The 14,388-nt window shown below is 43.6% G+C and overlaps 1 protein-coding gene across 1 annotated transcript in view; it reads left to right on the top strand.

Annotated features, from left to right (window-relative positions):
* Positions 1-1,497: 1,497 nt before the first annotated feature.
* ASXL3 (ASXL transcriptional regulator 3) overlaps positions 1,498-14,388 on the top strand; it is a 203,099-nt gene continuing 190,208 nt past the window's right edge. The window contains exon 1 of the mRNA XM_057503974.1: positions 1,498-1,802. Coding sequence (XP_057359957.1) covers positions 1,749-1,802 — 54 coding nt within the window. The 5' untranslated portion in view covers positions 1,498-1,748. The remainder of the gene's footprint in view (positions 1,803-14,388) is intronic.

The following is a 14,388-nucleotide window of genomic DNA, read 5'->3' as shown; positions in this document are numbered from 1 at the left end:
AGGCATAGGAAGAGGATGGAAATGCAGGGGGTAAAAGCAGAACTGAAGTACAACCACAGATCCTCTGGAGCAGCGGCCCACTGCTCTGGGGCTCCGCGACCTGCACGCGCCTCTGGTCGAGTACTCACTACTTCTTTAGCCAGACTTACCTACTGTAGGCTATTTATATCCAATATCCAAAAATAGATGTAGAACCTAAGAGGCCTCATTATATTGATTACTTAAACTTGGCTCACTGTTAAAGAACGTGTACATAGACAACTGCTTTTTATTTTAGTTTTTTTTTATATACGATTTACAGCTGTTTAAGTGGGACAACATGTTTTCTCTTCTATTGTAACCAGAATTGGTTATTAAAGAATAACAAGTTACTGTAAAGCAACTGAGTATGTCTGTTTTCTTTTACCTGGCTCCAAAACTTATTAAGCACTATTTCACAGAAAATAACCAGTTCTATGTTATGATCTGATTGCTTAAAGTATTTCTGAGAGGAAGAGAAAGCATTAAAAGGAGAATACTTAGAAAATATATCAATTATTTTAGCTATAAGAGAATTCTTGAAAGTAAAAGCAGATGTGAACGTGATTCAAACTCATATTTGAAATGTAAAATAAAAATATAACACACCTGGACAGAGTTATGCAAATGGCTTGGGTGCCTTCTTCCCTAGGCATAGCTCCAGAGGGAAAAAGTGAAGATAATCTTTTATTTCCTTAAACTGATGCATCACTTTTTCTTATTTTAATGAATTAATAAAGTAAATATTGTAAAATAATTAACAATCAGCTCTTTAAGACCATGAACTGCCTCTCCTTAACTTTAGGTAATCAAACATTATTACTTCAGTCATTTGACACTATTCTCCAAGGACTCGCCTTAATCGTTCTCATTCTTGGACATGTTTTTCAATACGTGTGCTCATTTCCAGTTACCAGTATTTCTTTTTAAGCATTGAATTTTAGAATAATAGGAAAAAATCATGGGATTAGGGTAGAAAGACTCGAGTTCGGATCTTAAAACTAATTTAACAAGAGACCTTGGGTGCGATGTGATGTTTTTAGGCTTCATTTCCTCATTTGTGTAATAGCGGGACGACAGTTTCACGGCGCTGTTGGGGGTCAAATGAGAGGATGTGCGAAAACAAAGTACCGTCTTCCCGCCGCCGTGGCCGCGCCCAGGACCGACCCGCTCGAGCAGCGGTGGGGCGCCCTCGCCTGCGGACGTGCGGGGGCGCAGCCAAGCCCGGGGAGCGGCCGTCGCCGCACGTGCGCCTGGCTGCCCGCGCTCCGCGACGCCCTTGCCGGCAGAGGGGGACGGGTGTGCGGGGGCGGCCGCCAGGCGCGAGGTGAGCGCGGGCCCGCGCCGCGCGCGCCCGCCCCGCCGGCCGCGCGCAGCACTCGGGGAGGCCGGCCCGGGCCCGGCGGCGCTTCCGGGCGTGGCTGGGGGCGCGGCGGCGGCGGCGCGCGGCGGCCGCGCGCGGAGCAGGAGGGGCGCGCGGCCGCGCCGCCATTCCCGTGACGTCAGAGCGCATTGTTGTGAGCGGGCCGAGCGGAGCATCCCCGGAGCTGTCACCGCGGCGGCCGCGGCGGCGGCGCAGCGCGAGCCCCGCACGAGCGAGCCCGGCCGCCCCGCCCCGGCCGCCGCCCGCCCCCCGGCGCGCGCGGGCCCTGGGGTCACGGGTCGCGGTCCCGGCGCCGAGCCGCCAGCGCAGCGCCGCGTCCGCACAGCAGCACCCATGCGACGCGAACATGAAAGACAAGAGGAAGAAGAAGGACCGCACCTGGGCCGAGGCTGCCCGCCTGGTACGTGCGCCGCGCCGCGCTTTGTTCCGCGGCGGCCGGCCGCGCCCAGCCCCGCTCCCGGGACGTCGGCAGGAGCCCGCGCCGCTCGCTCGCGCGCCCCGCGTGTCCGTGCGCCGCGCCGGCGGCCGCGTCGGGGAGCTCGGCGCACGTGTGTGGCGCGCGAGCGGCGGTGCGGTGCGCGAGGCGCGGCAGAGGGGCCGGAGCGGGGCTGTGCTCGCTCCCCGGAGGGCGCCTGCACCCGGTCAGCGGGGAGCGGCCGGCATCCGCCGGGCCGGCGCCAGAGTGACGGCCCCGCTCCGACAGCCGCGGTCCCGGGTGAGGGGCCGCCGCGCGCCCCGCGTACCCGAGGAGGGCGCTTGGCGCGGGCGTCCGAGCTCCGCGGAGGCGCCCCACGGTGGCCCCCGCGAGGGCTGCCGCCCACCGGCGCAGGTTCCTGCAGCCGCAGCCTGTTCCTGGAAGCGGGGCGCCCGGGCCCCTTCCCGGCGTCGACGGTTCGCACCCTGAGCGCGGCGGAGCCGGCTGCGGGGTCGCAGGGGCCGCCGGGCAGGTGACAGGCGATCCCGCGGGGCGCGTGCGGGGGAGGAGCCGCGTTCGGAGCGCCGTGCGGAAAGTGAGCAGCAAGTGCTCGGCCGCCGGGCTGCCGGGCACCCCGCTCGCTGGAGAGCAGGACTCGCTCATTGTTCGCTCGGCGTTAATTCGGGATTGTGCGCGGCGCCCGGAGACGCATTATTCGGGGTCTTGGAGTGGCAAGCAAGTCAGTGCATGTATGTTAACCAAGTGAACAATGACTTGATTTCTAAATATTTGAAAATAATGATTCACGCATTATCTGTCGTATCTGCCTGCAGATAATTATTTAATAAATAACAGTATTCTGATGGAACTTATGAGCTAGTCATTTGCATTTAACTGTATGTTACTACTCCTGAAAGTATTGTGCTTTATTTGATCTAATCATGATATATCTGTATTGATAAGTCTTGACATAGATTTCTGAGTCACTTTTTTGTTCAAAGTTGCATTTTCCTCTTGCAAAGTTCATTGATGGGAAAAGACACACTAGGAGTCAGCCACACAAAAGAATTAATGATAGACCAGATGTCTCTATTTTAACCAGATATATTGAACTAGTAGTTATGGTAATTTTTCAATTTGGTTCAACTTACTTCTCCCCTGGTAGTTGTACAAATGTGTGTGTATTCAAAATGTGACAGTTGAAATAAAATACTGAATGAAATAGCAAGTAATTGCACTGGAAATAGCTTTCTCAGAAGTTTGTGATTTGTAATAGCGACTTATGATAGTTCTTTATTTTGTAGATATAAAGAAGCAGATTAATTCGGGTAATAGTGACTTTTAAAAATCTTTTCTTTATGATTAGATGAACGCATCTAGACTTAAACTCTCTTCCAAACTTTCATGAAAAACAGTTTTACTTTTATAACTGCTAGTATTGCTTTACACCCAATAAAAAAGGCTGCCTTTCTTTATTGTTAGCACTTCCGTGATATCAATATTGTCGTTACATATTTCACAATGCCATGCTGACTTTGCTGTGATTGTTAAAGACTTTTAGCCTTTTCTCCATCAAATGTTAAACTAGGTGCCTTATTTTAAAACTAAGGACTAAGGATGGATGGGAAGTATGCAACTCAGTATGTGATTCTTGCAATAAATGAACTAAAGAAGAGAGTATCCAAATTAGCGTGAGGACTGCCCTTCCAGTTAACACAGTGTAAGAATATCTGCATACCACCTACTGGAATGTGTGTGTTATGGTATTGAATGAGAGGGTATCGGGAAAAGAAAATGCAAAATACATTTTTTGAACTGTGAGTAAAAGCTTATCTTTAAATGTAGCTTTACATTCACTTTTGAGAAAAATACATAGGCTGAAGAGCAATTCTTTATAGAGAAACTAGGAACTTCAAGCCAGCCACAGGATTTTTGTTTTCTTTCTTTGTGAGGGAAGTATATGGTCCCTCAGTCTGTAAACTCTGAGTGGCAGCTCCAGGGGTTTTGTTTTACATAGAGATGCAACTAATAAGCTCTGTAGGTTTTCTAACAGAAGTGTGTGTGGTGTCTAGCTTAGGAAAGAAAGAATGGTGGTATAATTTCCCTGTATTTTCAGGAATGCAGTCATCATTAACAGGCTGCCATTTTAAAACAGTAATAGCACATCTTTCTTTTCCTCTTTGCTTTCTGCCCTCCTGAGTTGCAGAAATGTCAGCCTTCGGCTCCCCCCCCCCCCCCCCCCCCAGCAGCTGTGCTTGCTACCCTGCGCTCTGCCGTTTCACAAGGAGGCTGCTCCCAAACCAGACAAATTTTCATCTGTTTTCTCTGCTCTCCTAAGGTTATAGAGTCTCAGAGGGTCCCACATCGCATGGAAGTATCTTCTGTCTTAATATTTGTAGTCCACAATAAGAATAAAAATCAAAACCATAACTCATGTGGAGCTGGGGCTTTGACTTTAATCCTTTTGACTTTTATCTCAAGTCTTCACTCTGTTACTATAAATACAGTTTGAAGCATTGTGAAAGGATCTTCATGCATCTCTGTAAAAAATGGGGATTTGACAGGACTTTGTTTTACTGCACTAAAGGGGTTCCTTTGTTACTGGCTTAACACAGAACATACTGTTACTTATATATTTATTCTAGGTTAATTCTTTTTTTTTTGACATTCAAAAATGTTCCTTTGAGAAGGGCTTTTTGATAGTTTCATCACTTTGTTCTATAGGGAATGCTGCTGTTAAGATAATGGTTCAATGGATTAATTTGTTCCCTGAGTTTCCTTCTTTTTGTTTCATTCCTTACATCTTTGTTTAGTCTCACTGGCACCTGAAAATAAATCTTAACAATCTTCAATAGCTTTGTGCTGGGTAACATGGCTGATTTATTTGCTTCTAATTTAGATACATTTACAGAGATGATGAATATCAGGGGTTTGTTTGTTTGGTTTTGTTTTTTTGGTAGTTCAAGGTGACCTTTGGAAAAATATTTTAAATGGCAAATTTACCTCTTTGATGGGAGAAAACAGGTACATATCCCTTTATGCTATAGCAGGGTTACTGAAGGTTTTAAGTAAATCAAAATTTTGTAAATCATACTGTATTAAAAATTAAGTAGGGAGTTTATTAATTAAAGGAAATCTTTGTGTGTCTTTTGCACAGTGAAGATTCTTTTGCATAATACATTGTATTCTAAATAAACCATTAGGGTTTCTGTAGCATAAAGCTGAATGGTATTGGTAGCTGTTAAAATAGAAAACAATTCATAATTGTTAATTTACTGGCTGCCTTGCCTTTTGTCTTTGTACTTTAAAATTAAGTATAATTTTTCAGGAATCGTGAACATGGGGATGGAGGGAGGACCTTTGTACTGCTTCTGGCACCTTCTCACTGTGCTAATAGTGGTGCTTAGCTGTTAGGTTATGACCAGCCATAATAGTTGAGGACACTCTGACTGATCTGGGGGAAGGCCTGAAGGTGCATAGGAGTGTCCTTTTGACAGTGCTGACTGGCTTTTGGGCCTGGCTAATGCATTTGGCAAATGGTGTTTTATTTTCAGTAGCTTACATTTCCGTTGACTCAATTCAGCTGTTTTCTGTGATCTACACATAGCATCATCTCTTTCTGTGTGTATCCCATCATTTTTCTTTCAGAAATGGAACCTAGATTTTCATTTTGCAGTTTAAAAGATGGAAAAGAGTTTATCAATCTCCATGCCTACTATTTAGGAGAAAAAAGTGAGCTTCAAATCAGAAAGAATGTGTTTGAAATAATGAGAAATGTGAACTTAGGCTTAGTATTTAGGTTTTAATTTTTTATTTCCTGCTGACATGAAAGGGATCTTTAAGGACTGATTTTTAAGTGTTTTTCTACTTGGATAAATTCTTTTAGCAGATAATTCCTTGAATGTCAGAAAAGGACTCTTCGCATACTGTAGCTTTTAGACTTGTAGAGTTATACCTATAAAGGAATTGCACTGCAGAAAATCAGACTTATAAAGTAAATTTGATATTTAATAATATAATAGTTTCCACACATCACTGAAATTCATTAGAAATGTGAAGTATGGTCCTGAAACATTTTGAGGGTTCCTACATACTCAGTTCAAATGTTGGGGAGGATTCAAAGATACTCCCTTAAGGAGTATAGGACTCAGGGAAGGAGGCAAGAAAAACCAGAGGTGACAGAGCAGAGAACATAGGTGGGTGTCTCGTGAATGATCAAGCAGGTGCTAGTTTACAGATTTACAGTAGGGAGAAGTTGTGTGGTATTGGTGACTGGAGAAGGCTTAATGGATTAGGAGAAATTTGGTTTGTCCTTGAAATATGGGTAGGATTTTACAGATGAGGGTAGGAGAGCATTCTGAGGGAGAACTGCTGGGATGAAGGTGTGATGTGAGGCCGGAGGATGGCTTCCCAGGGCAACGCGCAGACGCGTCTGGAAATATCAGAAGACTTGAGGTGGGGGCACTTCAATAAAGTCGAAAATTTTATTGTGACCAGATTGGGGAGGAATTTGAAAGTCATTTTAAGGCATTGGATCTTGTAAAATGTAGCATGGGGCGGGGGGTAAAGGTGGTAAGAGAAAGAATTAAACACACACACACAGTCGGAAATTAATCTCTCTTAGAGGAGACACCAGTGGTCTTGGAGTGTCTCTGCTTCCGTTACTCAGTAATAGAGTGAAAACAAAACTGCTGTTAGAAAAATAACACAAGTTTATTCTGTCCCAGATCCTTTGCCAAATGAGGCAAAGTAAACCTCAGTAACTAATACACATCACATTTGTTTCCTAAAGTACTCTCTTGAGGTCAGTAGGTAGCTAGAGTTAGTTAACAAGGTAGTCTTAGCTCCAACTCTCCAAAGTGTGTGGCTTAATGATATGCCCACTATCATCATCCTGTCTGTGAGAAGCAGGGCTGGTGCCAGATCTTTTAAAATTTCTGTACTGTCTTTCTGATTTAAAAAAAATAATACAGGCATTTTAACTGTCATAGGAAAGATCCAAGCTTGCATGAGACTTAATACCTGCCTTTCAGACTGTCTGCTTTTCATTTTTCTCTCTCTCCTTATTAAACTTCAAAAATCTGCATGAAGTTGTTGTTATTAATTTGTAATTTGCCCCTCCACACCCCGAAAGTTGTCAGGAGCAGATCCTGGCTCCTTCCTGAGGCCTGGGAGGAGGGGAATCTGTACAGAACCACTTGCAGTGGCCCATCGGCCCGAAGTGGTCAGCTTGTCTTGCTGTTGTCCCTGCACAGCTGCTAGCTGTGGAAATACAGCCCTGACTGAACCTCTCGCTGAAGAGCCCTTGGGGAACAAATAGAAACATTATATGATTAGCCGCATTGTTTTCATTATTAAACAAATCTACATGAAAGGGTAGCAATTAGCAGCTTTATCAGCCTGAACTTAGACGACTACCTCTCCTGCTCCTTCAGTATTGCCACTTGAAGTGGGTAACAGTGAACTATTGCTGGTTTTAATGTCAGCAACTGACAACACTAAATTGGGAATGGACACTTCTCCCAGTTGATTGACATGCAGCCCTCTGACACATTCTTCTGTAGTTTTAAGGCAAATTCATGCCCTAGGGTTAGAGCCAAAGGGCTTGTCAGAACACTGACTTTAATAGCTGAAGTACATAACTTAAATGACATCCCAGACCTTAGCTTTGGTGGAACTCTTAGAACCTGAGAAATTCCCCAAGGAAGTGCAATTCATACTCAGTGGACAAGCTTAGAAATTGCTGAGATCTTTTCAAAGTATGATGTATAAATTATTATAGGATATGATTGTATGATATGGCTATTTATCATGGGTTTATTTGCCTATCTTTAGCATAAAGTAGTTCATGAAAAACTAGATAATGTCTTTTAAAATAATTCCACAATTGTTTGGGTTTTTTTTTTGGCAAATACTCTATTATGCTTTAGTTACACAGTAGTTGACCTCTGAATGAATATATTATTTATGACTTGAAATAAAGAAGGGAATAGGATGGATCTTCACCTTATTCAGAAGACAGATGACATTTCCAAGATTTTAACTATAATGTATCAGAACCTATTTTAATAATTTCAAGGAATTAGAAGTTAAGGTTGGATCACTGAGCTTGTTTTCCAGCTCAGTCATAGAGAAGACATGATATAGGGAGGCTGTTGGTTATTCTTATTTTTCTCTTTTAATGTCAAAAATAAAGGACTACACATGCAGTTTGTATGTGTACAAAAACCTTGTTAACATTGCTGCAGAATGGAGTCACTGTCTGAACCCTCAGGACTGTGTATGATGCCCCTTTAGTGCTCCGAGACTCAATTTTGACATGGGGGGGAGGGTGGTGCCGGTCACCGCACATACACCAAGCAATTCTTGGACACCAGGGTGTCCAAGTGTTCAGCTCAGTTTTTCACACTCTTTTCCCAAAGACAGCACCAGGTTCCGCAGATTAAGGGTTCAGTCCTGTGAGACCCCCCTTTCACACCCCACATCACCTCAGATGCCATCCACAAGCCCAGACTGTTACCTGTGCTTTTAACTGGCTATAAATTGGAGGGGCCCATGACCTCCTCCTCAGGTTCAGCTAATTTGCTAGCGTGGCTCACAGAGCTCAGAGAGAAATTTCACTCACTAGATCACTGGTTTCTACAAAACGATGCAACGTGGGAACAGCAGGATGGAAGAGATGGTCAGGACAGGGGCAGGGCAGGGAGCTTCCGTGCCCTCTCTGAGCATTCCACTCACACGAATCCCCATGAATTCACCGACCTGGAGGCTCTCTGAACCCTGTCGTTTTTGTTTTTATGGAGGCTTCCTTAGATAGGCACGATTGACTAAATCCTCGGCCATTGGCAGTTGACTCAGCCTCCAACCTCGCCCCTCCACATTGGTCTGGGGGTGGGACTGGAAGTCCCAGCCCTCTAATCATGTGGGGGGCCCTGCTGACAGCCATTAGGTGAGGTCCAAAAATTACTTCATTAACATAACGAAAGACACCTTTACCACTCAACACTGGAAATTCTAAGGGTTTTGGGAGCTCTATGCCAGAAAGGGGGATAAAGACCAAACATACATATTTTTATCATAAATCACAATATCACACTCTCCATCCTCCCCACCCTACCCTGCACACACAACAGATACTGTCTTATTTTAGAAAGTATTTATAAGAAAATCTTGTGTTAAAATGTGTTCAGAGTCTTGAAACCAGAAATTGTCTTTCTGAAATCCTTTTTAATTTCTTGTCTCTTTTAAATCAATCCTAGAAATTCAGTTATAACATCACAGGTCAGTCTTTGTCAATACTCCCCTTGTTCTCTTTCCTTCCCTCTTCTTAATCTTTCCTGCTGGTTTAAGGCCTTCTCTCAGTTTCTCCTTTAATGTTAGTTATCTCAGAATTCTGCGTACCTTTCATTAAACTTTTGTACTTTGAGTTAATTATAGACTCACATGAAGTTGTAAGAATTAAAATAGAAAAGAGTAAGCAAATAGCCATATCCTCTCCCTGTCATCTACACCCTTCCTAAATCCTTTTTCTCCTCATAAATTTAATCTGAATAGGGTGATAGAAGTGGTCGAGAGCCACCTCTAGGAAGCATTACCCCCCAAATATGTGGATTACAATATTTTTTAAAATTTTGGTATCATTAATATAAAATCAGATGAGCAACATTGTGGTTACTAGATTCCCCCCATTATCAAATCCCCACCACATACCCCATTAACGGTCACTGTCCATCAGTGGAGTAAGGTGGGTTACAATTTAAAAAGATCTTTTCACAAAGCTTATCACTTCTTTCAAGTTTACAAAAAGTGGAGAAACTGATAGGAAGAAACGGAGTGATCCCAGGATCTTTTCACAAAGCTTATCACTTCTTTCATTTTTACAAAAAGTGGAGAAACTGATAGGAAGAAACGGAGTGATCCCAGGCTGTCCCCTTTTTGAGTCATAATTTCCTAGTTATGAAAGTCTTAGTCGACTTGTTTACCCTGAGACTTTGGAACTGTTTCTTCATGATGTTTTTGTATCAGCGGTGTGGCACGTCATCTGTGGGGCTCAGTCTGTAAGAGGCTATGTGCTTTTTGTATCTGAGTTGGTACATGTTCTCTTTACCTTTGAGGATCTGCTGCTTTAATACTCTGTCTTGAATGATCATGGGTGGATTTGTGTGCGTTCTACTTGGTACCTAGAGTACAATGTTTTTTTAGAATATGCTTAAATATTACCTTTTTATGTTATACAGTTTGAGTCATGTTGTGTTTTAGAATTTACATCCTGTTCCCACCAGGCCACAAATTCTTTGAAGTCTTCTAAGAGTTCCCTCAGCACCAGCAGGTTAGCATATTTAGCTTATGGGTTGGAAATGATTTAAGAACAATACGTATAGGACCCCTGATACCGAACAGGATACAGTGATGAGTGTCTAGCTTTATCAGTCAGAATTATGGGTCACAAGCAACAGAAAACAATCCTTGCCAACTTCAGTAGAAAAGGAGTGTTTTGGAGGCCATAAAGTAGTTCATGTAATAATCAGGAAGGATGGAAAAAAATGTCCTGGGAAAGTAGGCTGGGCAGCAGAAACGCTGTCTTGCTCCAAGAACACTCTAGTGGGGAGGCCGCCCTGGGCGCAGCTGACGCCTCTCTGTGGCTGCTGATGGTCGCCGCTGACGTGTGACACGGTGTGTGTCCTGAGCTCAAGGTTCAAATTCACAGGGGGCACACTGGTGGGACTTGGTGCCCATGCCCTCATGTGTAATGACGAGGCCGTGGCCAGGCCGTGTGCACTGCAGTGGGAGTCTGCCAGCCGTTGTGTTTCCACAGCGACTAGAGGGGGACCGAACACTGGCCTGCCCCCGGCAGGTCCGCACCCTCTTCTCTCCTCTCTCAGCGGAAGCTACCCCATTGTCTTTTGTTGGGGCTGGAAACCTTGTCCTTGTTAATGACTTTTTGTATTTTCCTCCAGTAGTCACCGAGTTCTGCCAGATTTGTCTCCTTTTCTTCAAATCTTTAAGTCCTTATCTTTACATCCTGCATGTATATCCATGTCCTTCCTGGGCTTAGGCAGGGTTAGGGTTATGGAAGAATGTAGATTAGGGACAGTCCTAAAAGTCAGGCCGATTTATGTTGGAGTCTCAATTCTGCCACGTACTGTGGATTTGAACTTGGGAAAATTATTTAGTATCTCTCAGTTTTAGTCCCACTGTCTATTTAAAGGGAATAAATTAAAGAGCAATTGAAATATTTAAGTAAGCTGATGTGTATAATGTGCTTGGTACCATGTCAGACGTTAGAAGATGCCAGTTCCCCTTGGTGTCTGGTGGTCTCCATGCTCTCGTCAAGTTGCTGTGACAATCGCACCGGAGCTTGCCAGCCCCAGACTTGTCATCGCGTGTCCGTGATGCCACTTCCAGAGTGCCTCTGGCTCACGTGCCGGTGAGTCCGACTCAGCTCCCGTAGAGCAGATGGCATTACCTTAAAGGGGCAAGTGCAGGAAGGCACGGGGATGGGGAGGCAGATGAGGGGTATCACCAGCCAGAAGCAGTTTGTAGACTCCAGGAGCCAAGTGGGGCCGGGCGTGCTTACTGCAGTGATGCGGGCTGCGCTCGGAGGAGTGTGCCTGACAGGCTGTCTCCGTGGGCGGCGGACACAGCCCCCACCAGCCCTGCGCCTGCAGAGGGAGAGGGGAGCGCCAGTGCGCGGACTCGCCTCCGGTTTGCCGATCAGGTGGTACCTATCGGTGAGACCTTTCTGGGGTAACGACAGGGGTTCTCTGTTGAGGAACATGATAGACGGCAGCCTCCTGGGTCACAGAGCTGGGTGGAGAAAGTTCAAAAGTGAATTTGGAATTGTTAATGAGGCATATACAAAATACCCTTTTTTTTCAAAAACCTTTTAATAGCTTCCCACTATTCTTACAGTCCCACTGATTTCAAAATCCTTCAAGTCTGTCTTTTGCATACCTCTCCAGTTTCATTGTTCTCGTCTCTTGCCCTTGGCATTCCGAGCTCTGGTCACATAAAGGTACTGGTAGGTCTTTGAATTTATTATACTGCCCCATATTTTGCCTTGACTTAGTATATGTTGTCACTTCTCTTTGTAACATCCCCCTCCCCAACATTCCCCTTTTTATCTGGTGAATTCCTGTGCTTTCTTCAGATGTCAGCTTCCTATGAGAAGCTTTTGTATTTTGTTCTCAAAGCATTTTGTACTTGTAACAATATGTCATAATTAGTTTTTTACTTTCTTGTTTGGGATTGTTTCCTGAGTGCTTTAGTACCCTACTTCATGTTAGGTTGGTGTCGATATAGTTGTATAAAGTGAAGGAGTCAAGGAAGGTTTTTCAGGGAAGCTGTTAGAACTAAGTCTTTAAATGTTTTCAACAGATCTATATGTCTTGATTTATTTCTGCATCGTTGCTAAGCTGTTGCTGTACAATGTAGAGAAGGGATCACATTTCCCAAGAATCGATTGGACAACTGGTAGATTTTGAGCTTCTGTCTACTTTCAGCCCACTGGCACCTTTTTTTTCTTTGGGATTATAATTTGATAGTCATCAAGCTAAATGGCACTGTAAAATACCCAGATCCTGCCATTAATGCATTAGGTGCCATGTGAATGAAATAAGATACGGACTTTGACTTTGGACAAATTAACTTAAAAAAAAAAAAAACCTTAGGGCCCAAGAGACACTTCTTTGTAAATTCAAGTTGTGTAGTGTACTAGAAATTCAATATCCTAAATGTAATCTTCTTCTTCTGTGTTTGATTTTAATAAGGTACAATGATGTATAAAGGCTTACTGTGGCTTCTAAACCAAGAGAAAAATTATCTGGTACATTGACTACAACACAGATTGGAAATATTTGCAAAGTAAACTCGTTTATATATATATCAGTAAAATATTTATAAGCTTGGTATCAGAGCCTCCTTTTGAGAGTATCGGAATCTGATATAATGATGGAATAATCTAGTATATCAATTATAAAATATTACTATTACTGAAGTAATATGGATTAATAATGGCTAATAAGCATTAATAATTACTGATATTTATATGCCAGACACTGTACTAACTTGTTTTGTGTGTTACGTCGTTTAATCCTAGAGCAAACTTAGGAGACACCTAGTAGTATCCACATTTTTGAAATTAAAAAATTGAGATTTAGAGTGTCTATTAGTTGAATTTATCTCAGTTGCAAATGAAATAAACTTAAACTAGTTTAAGCCAAAAAGCTCACATAACAGAGAAACCCAAGGGTGGACTTCAGTTTTAAGTGGATGTAGAAATTTAGAAAATGTCAAGCCATTTGCTTTCTCTCCATCTGCTGTCTTTGTTTTCTCTTGGCTTATGCTGCAGGCAGGGTTTGACCCGGTTCTGGTTGAGGTAGTACAGTTGCTGCACCCCAGCCCTGTGTCCACTAAGTGTAGCACATCAGGTAAAAACAGTCACTTCTTGTTTGTATTCTTAGTGGTAGTTTGAAGTCCTCTCTTTGTCCTACTCAGCTAGTATGCCTGTCCCTCACCAACAGCCACGGCAGGACCAGGTGACATGATTGCCAAGCAGGGATCATGTAAAGCAGAGGAAAACTACAGAAAAGCACCAGTGAATGGCAGAGGGAAAGTGTGCTGGGAAAACAAGTCATCAATGCTGCTGTCTCACTACAGGGGGCGGGTTGGCTCACTGAGCTGACAGGCGATGGAGCAGGTCCATCTGTCCACCGCACTGAGAGCGCAGGGCCGCGACCATTCAGCACAGACATGTTATCTTCGTCCTCCCTGGCGTCGCTTTACGGTGCTCATTTTACACTTAAATGTGGTAAAACCAAGGCAGCCATAGCAAAGATTCTGAAGACGTCTTTGGTCTGTCTCCTATGAAATTACCTTCCTGATTTAGATGTTAGATATTATAATGGATGGTTTCTGTTCTGTTTTCCCTCACAGACCTGCTTCTTTAGTTATATCTGAACAGTCTTTATAAAATATTTATAACATAGTTTAACATAATTTAGGGTCTGAAGTCACAAAATATATAATTGTGGATAAGGTTTCTAGGTACTTTCTGGTTTCAAGTAAACATTTTTATTCACTGTCTAAATGCCAGGCTTTCTTCACAGGGTTGATCCATGACCCTTAAAGGATGTTAGTTTGGCAAAAGAAAGCAAACTTTCTTCTTCATAGTGTAAATCCTTACTTATTTCTCTGAATATTCAGATAATGTCAGCATAAGATAATGACTCCTTATTTCCTGTAGAATTCTGTGGATATCACAATCATACTGCTGTCACTTTTTATAGGTTCACCTAATGGCATTTCTCTTCTAGCTTAAACGAAATAAAGGTAGTGCTTCAGGAAACTTCTTCTCCTTGGCCCTCTTTTTTCCTCTCAGTCCTGGGGAAGTTTAACCGTACATTTTCAGCATGGATGAAGATGACAGTCCTGAGAGGTAGTGTTTATCCCTGGTCTGCTCTAGGCAGAGATGCTACTGAGTATAAAGAGGAAAACACATTTACTTCTCTTGGATCTTTCATGAAGGAATGAGAAGAAGAAATAAAAATACTATTAAACAAACAAAAATGTT

Source organism: Manis pentadactyla, chromosome 6 (assembly GCF_030020395.1).
Source record: "Manis pentadactyla isolate mManPen7 chromosome 6, mManPen7.hap1, whole genome shotgun sequence".
Classification (NCBI taxonomy): Eukaryota; Metazoa; Chordata; class Mammalia; order Pholidota; family Manidae; genus Manis; species Manis pentadactyla.
Note: the sequence above shows the minus strand (reverse complement) of the source record. Positions and strands in the feature narration are given on the sequence as shown.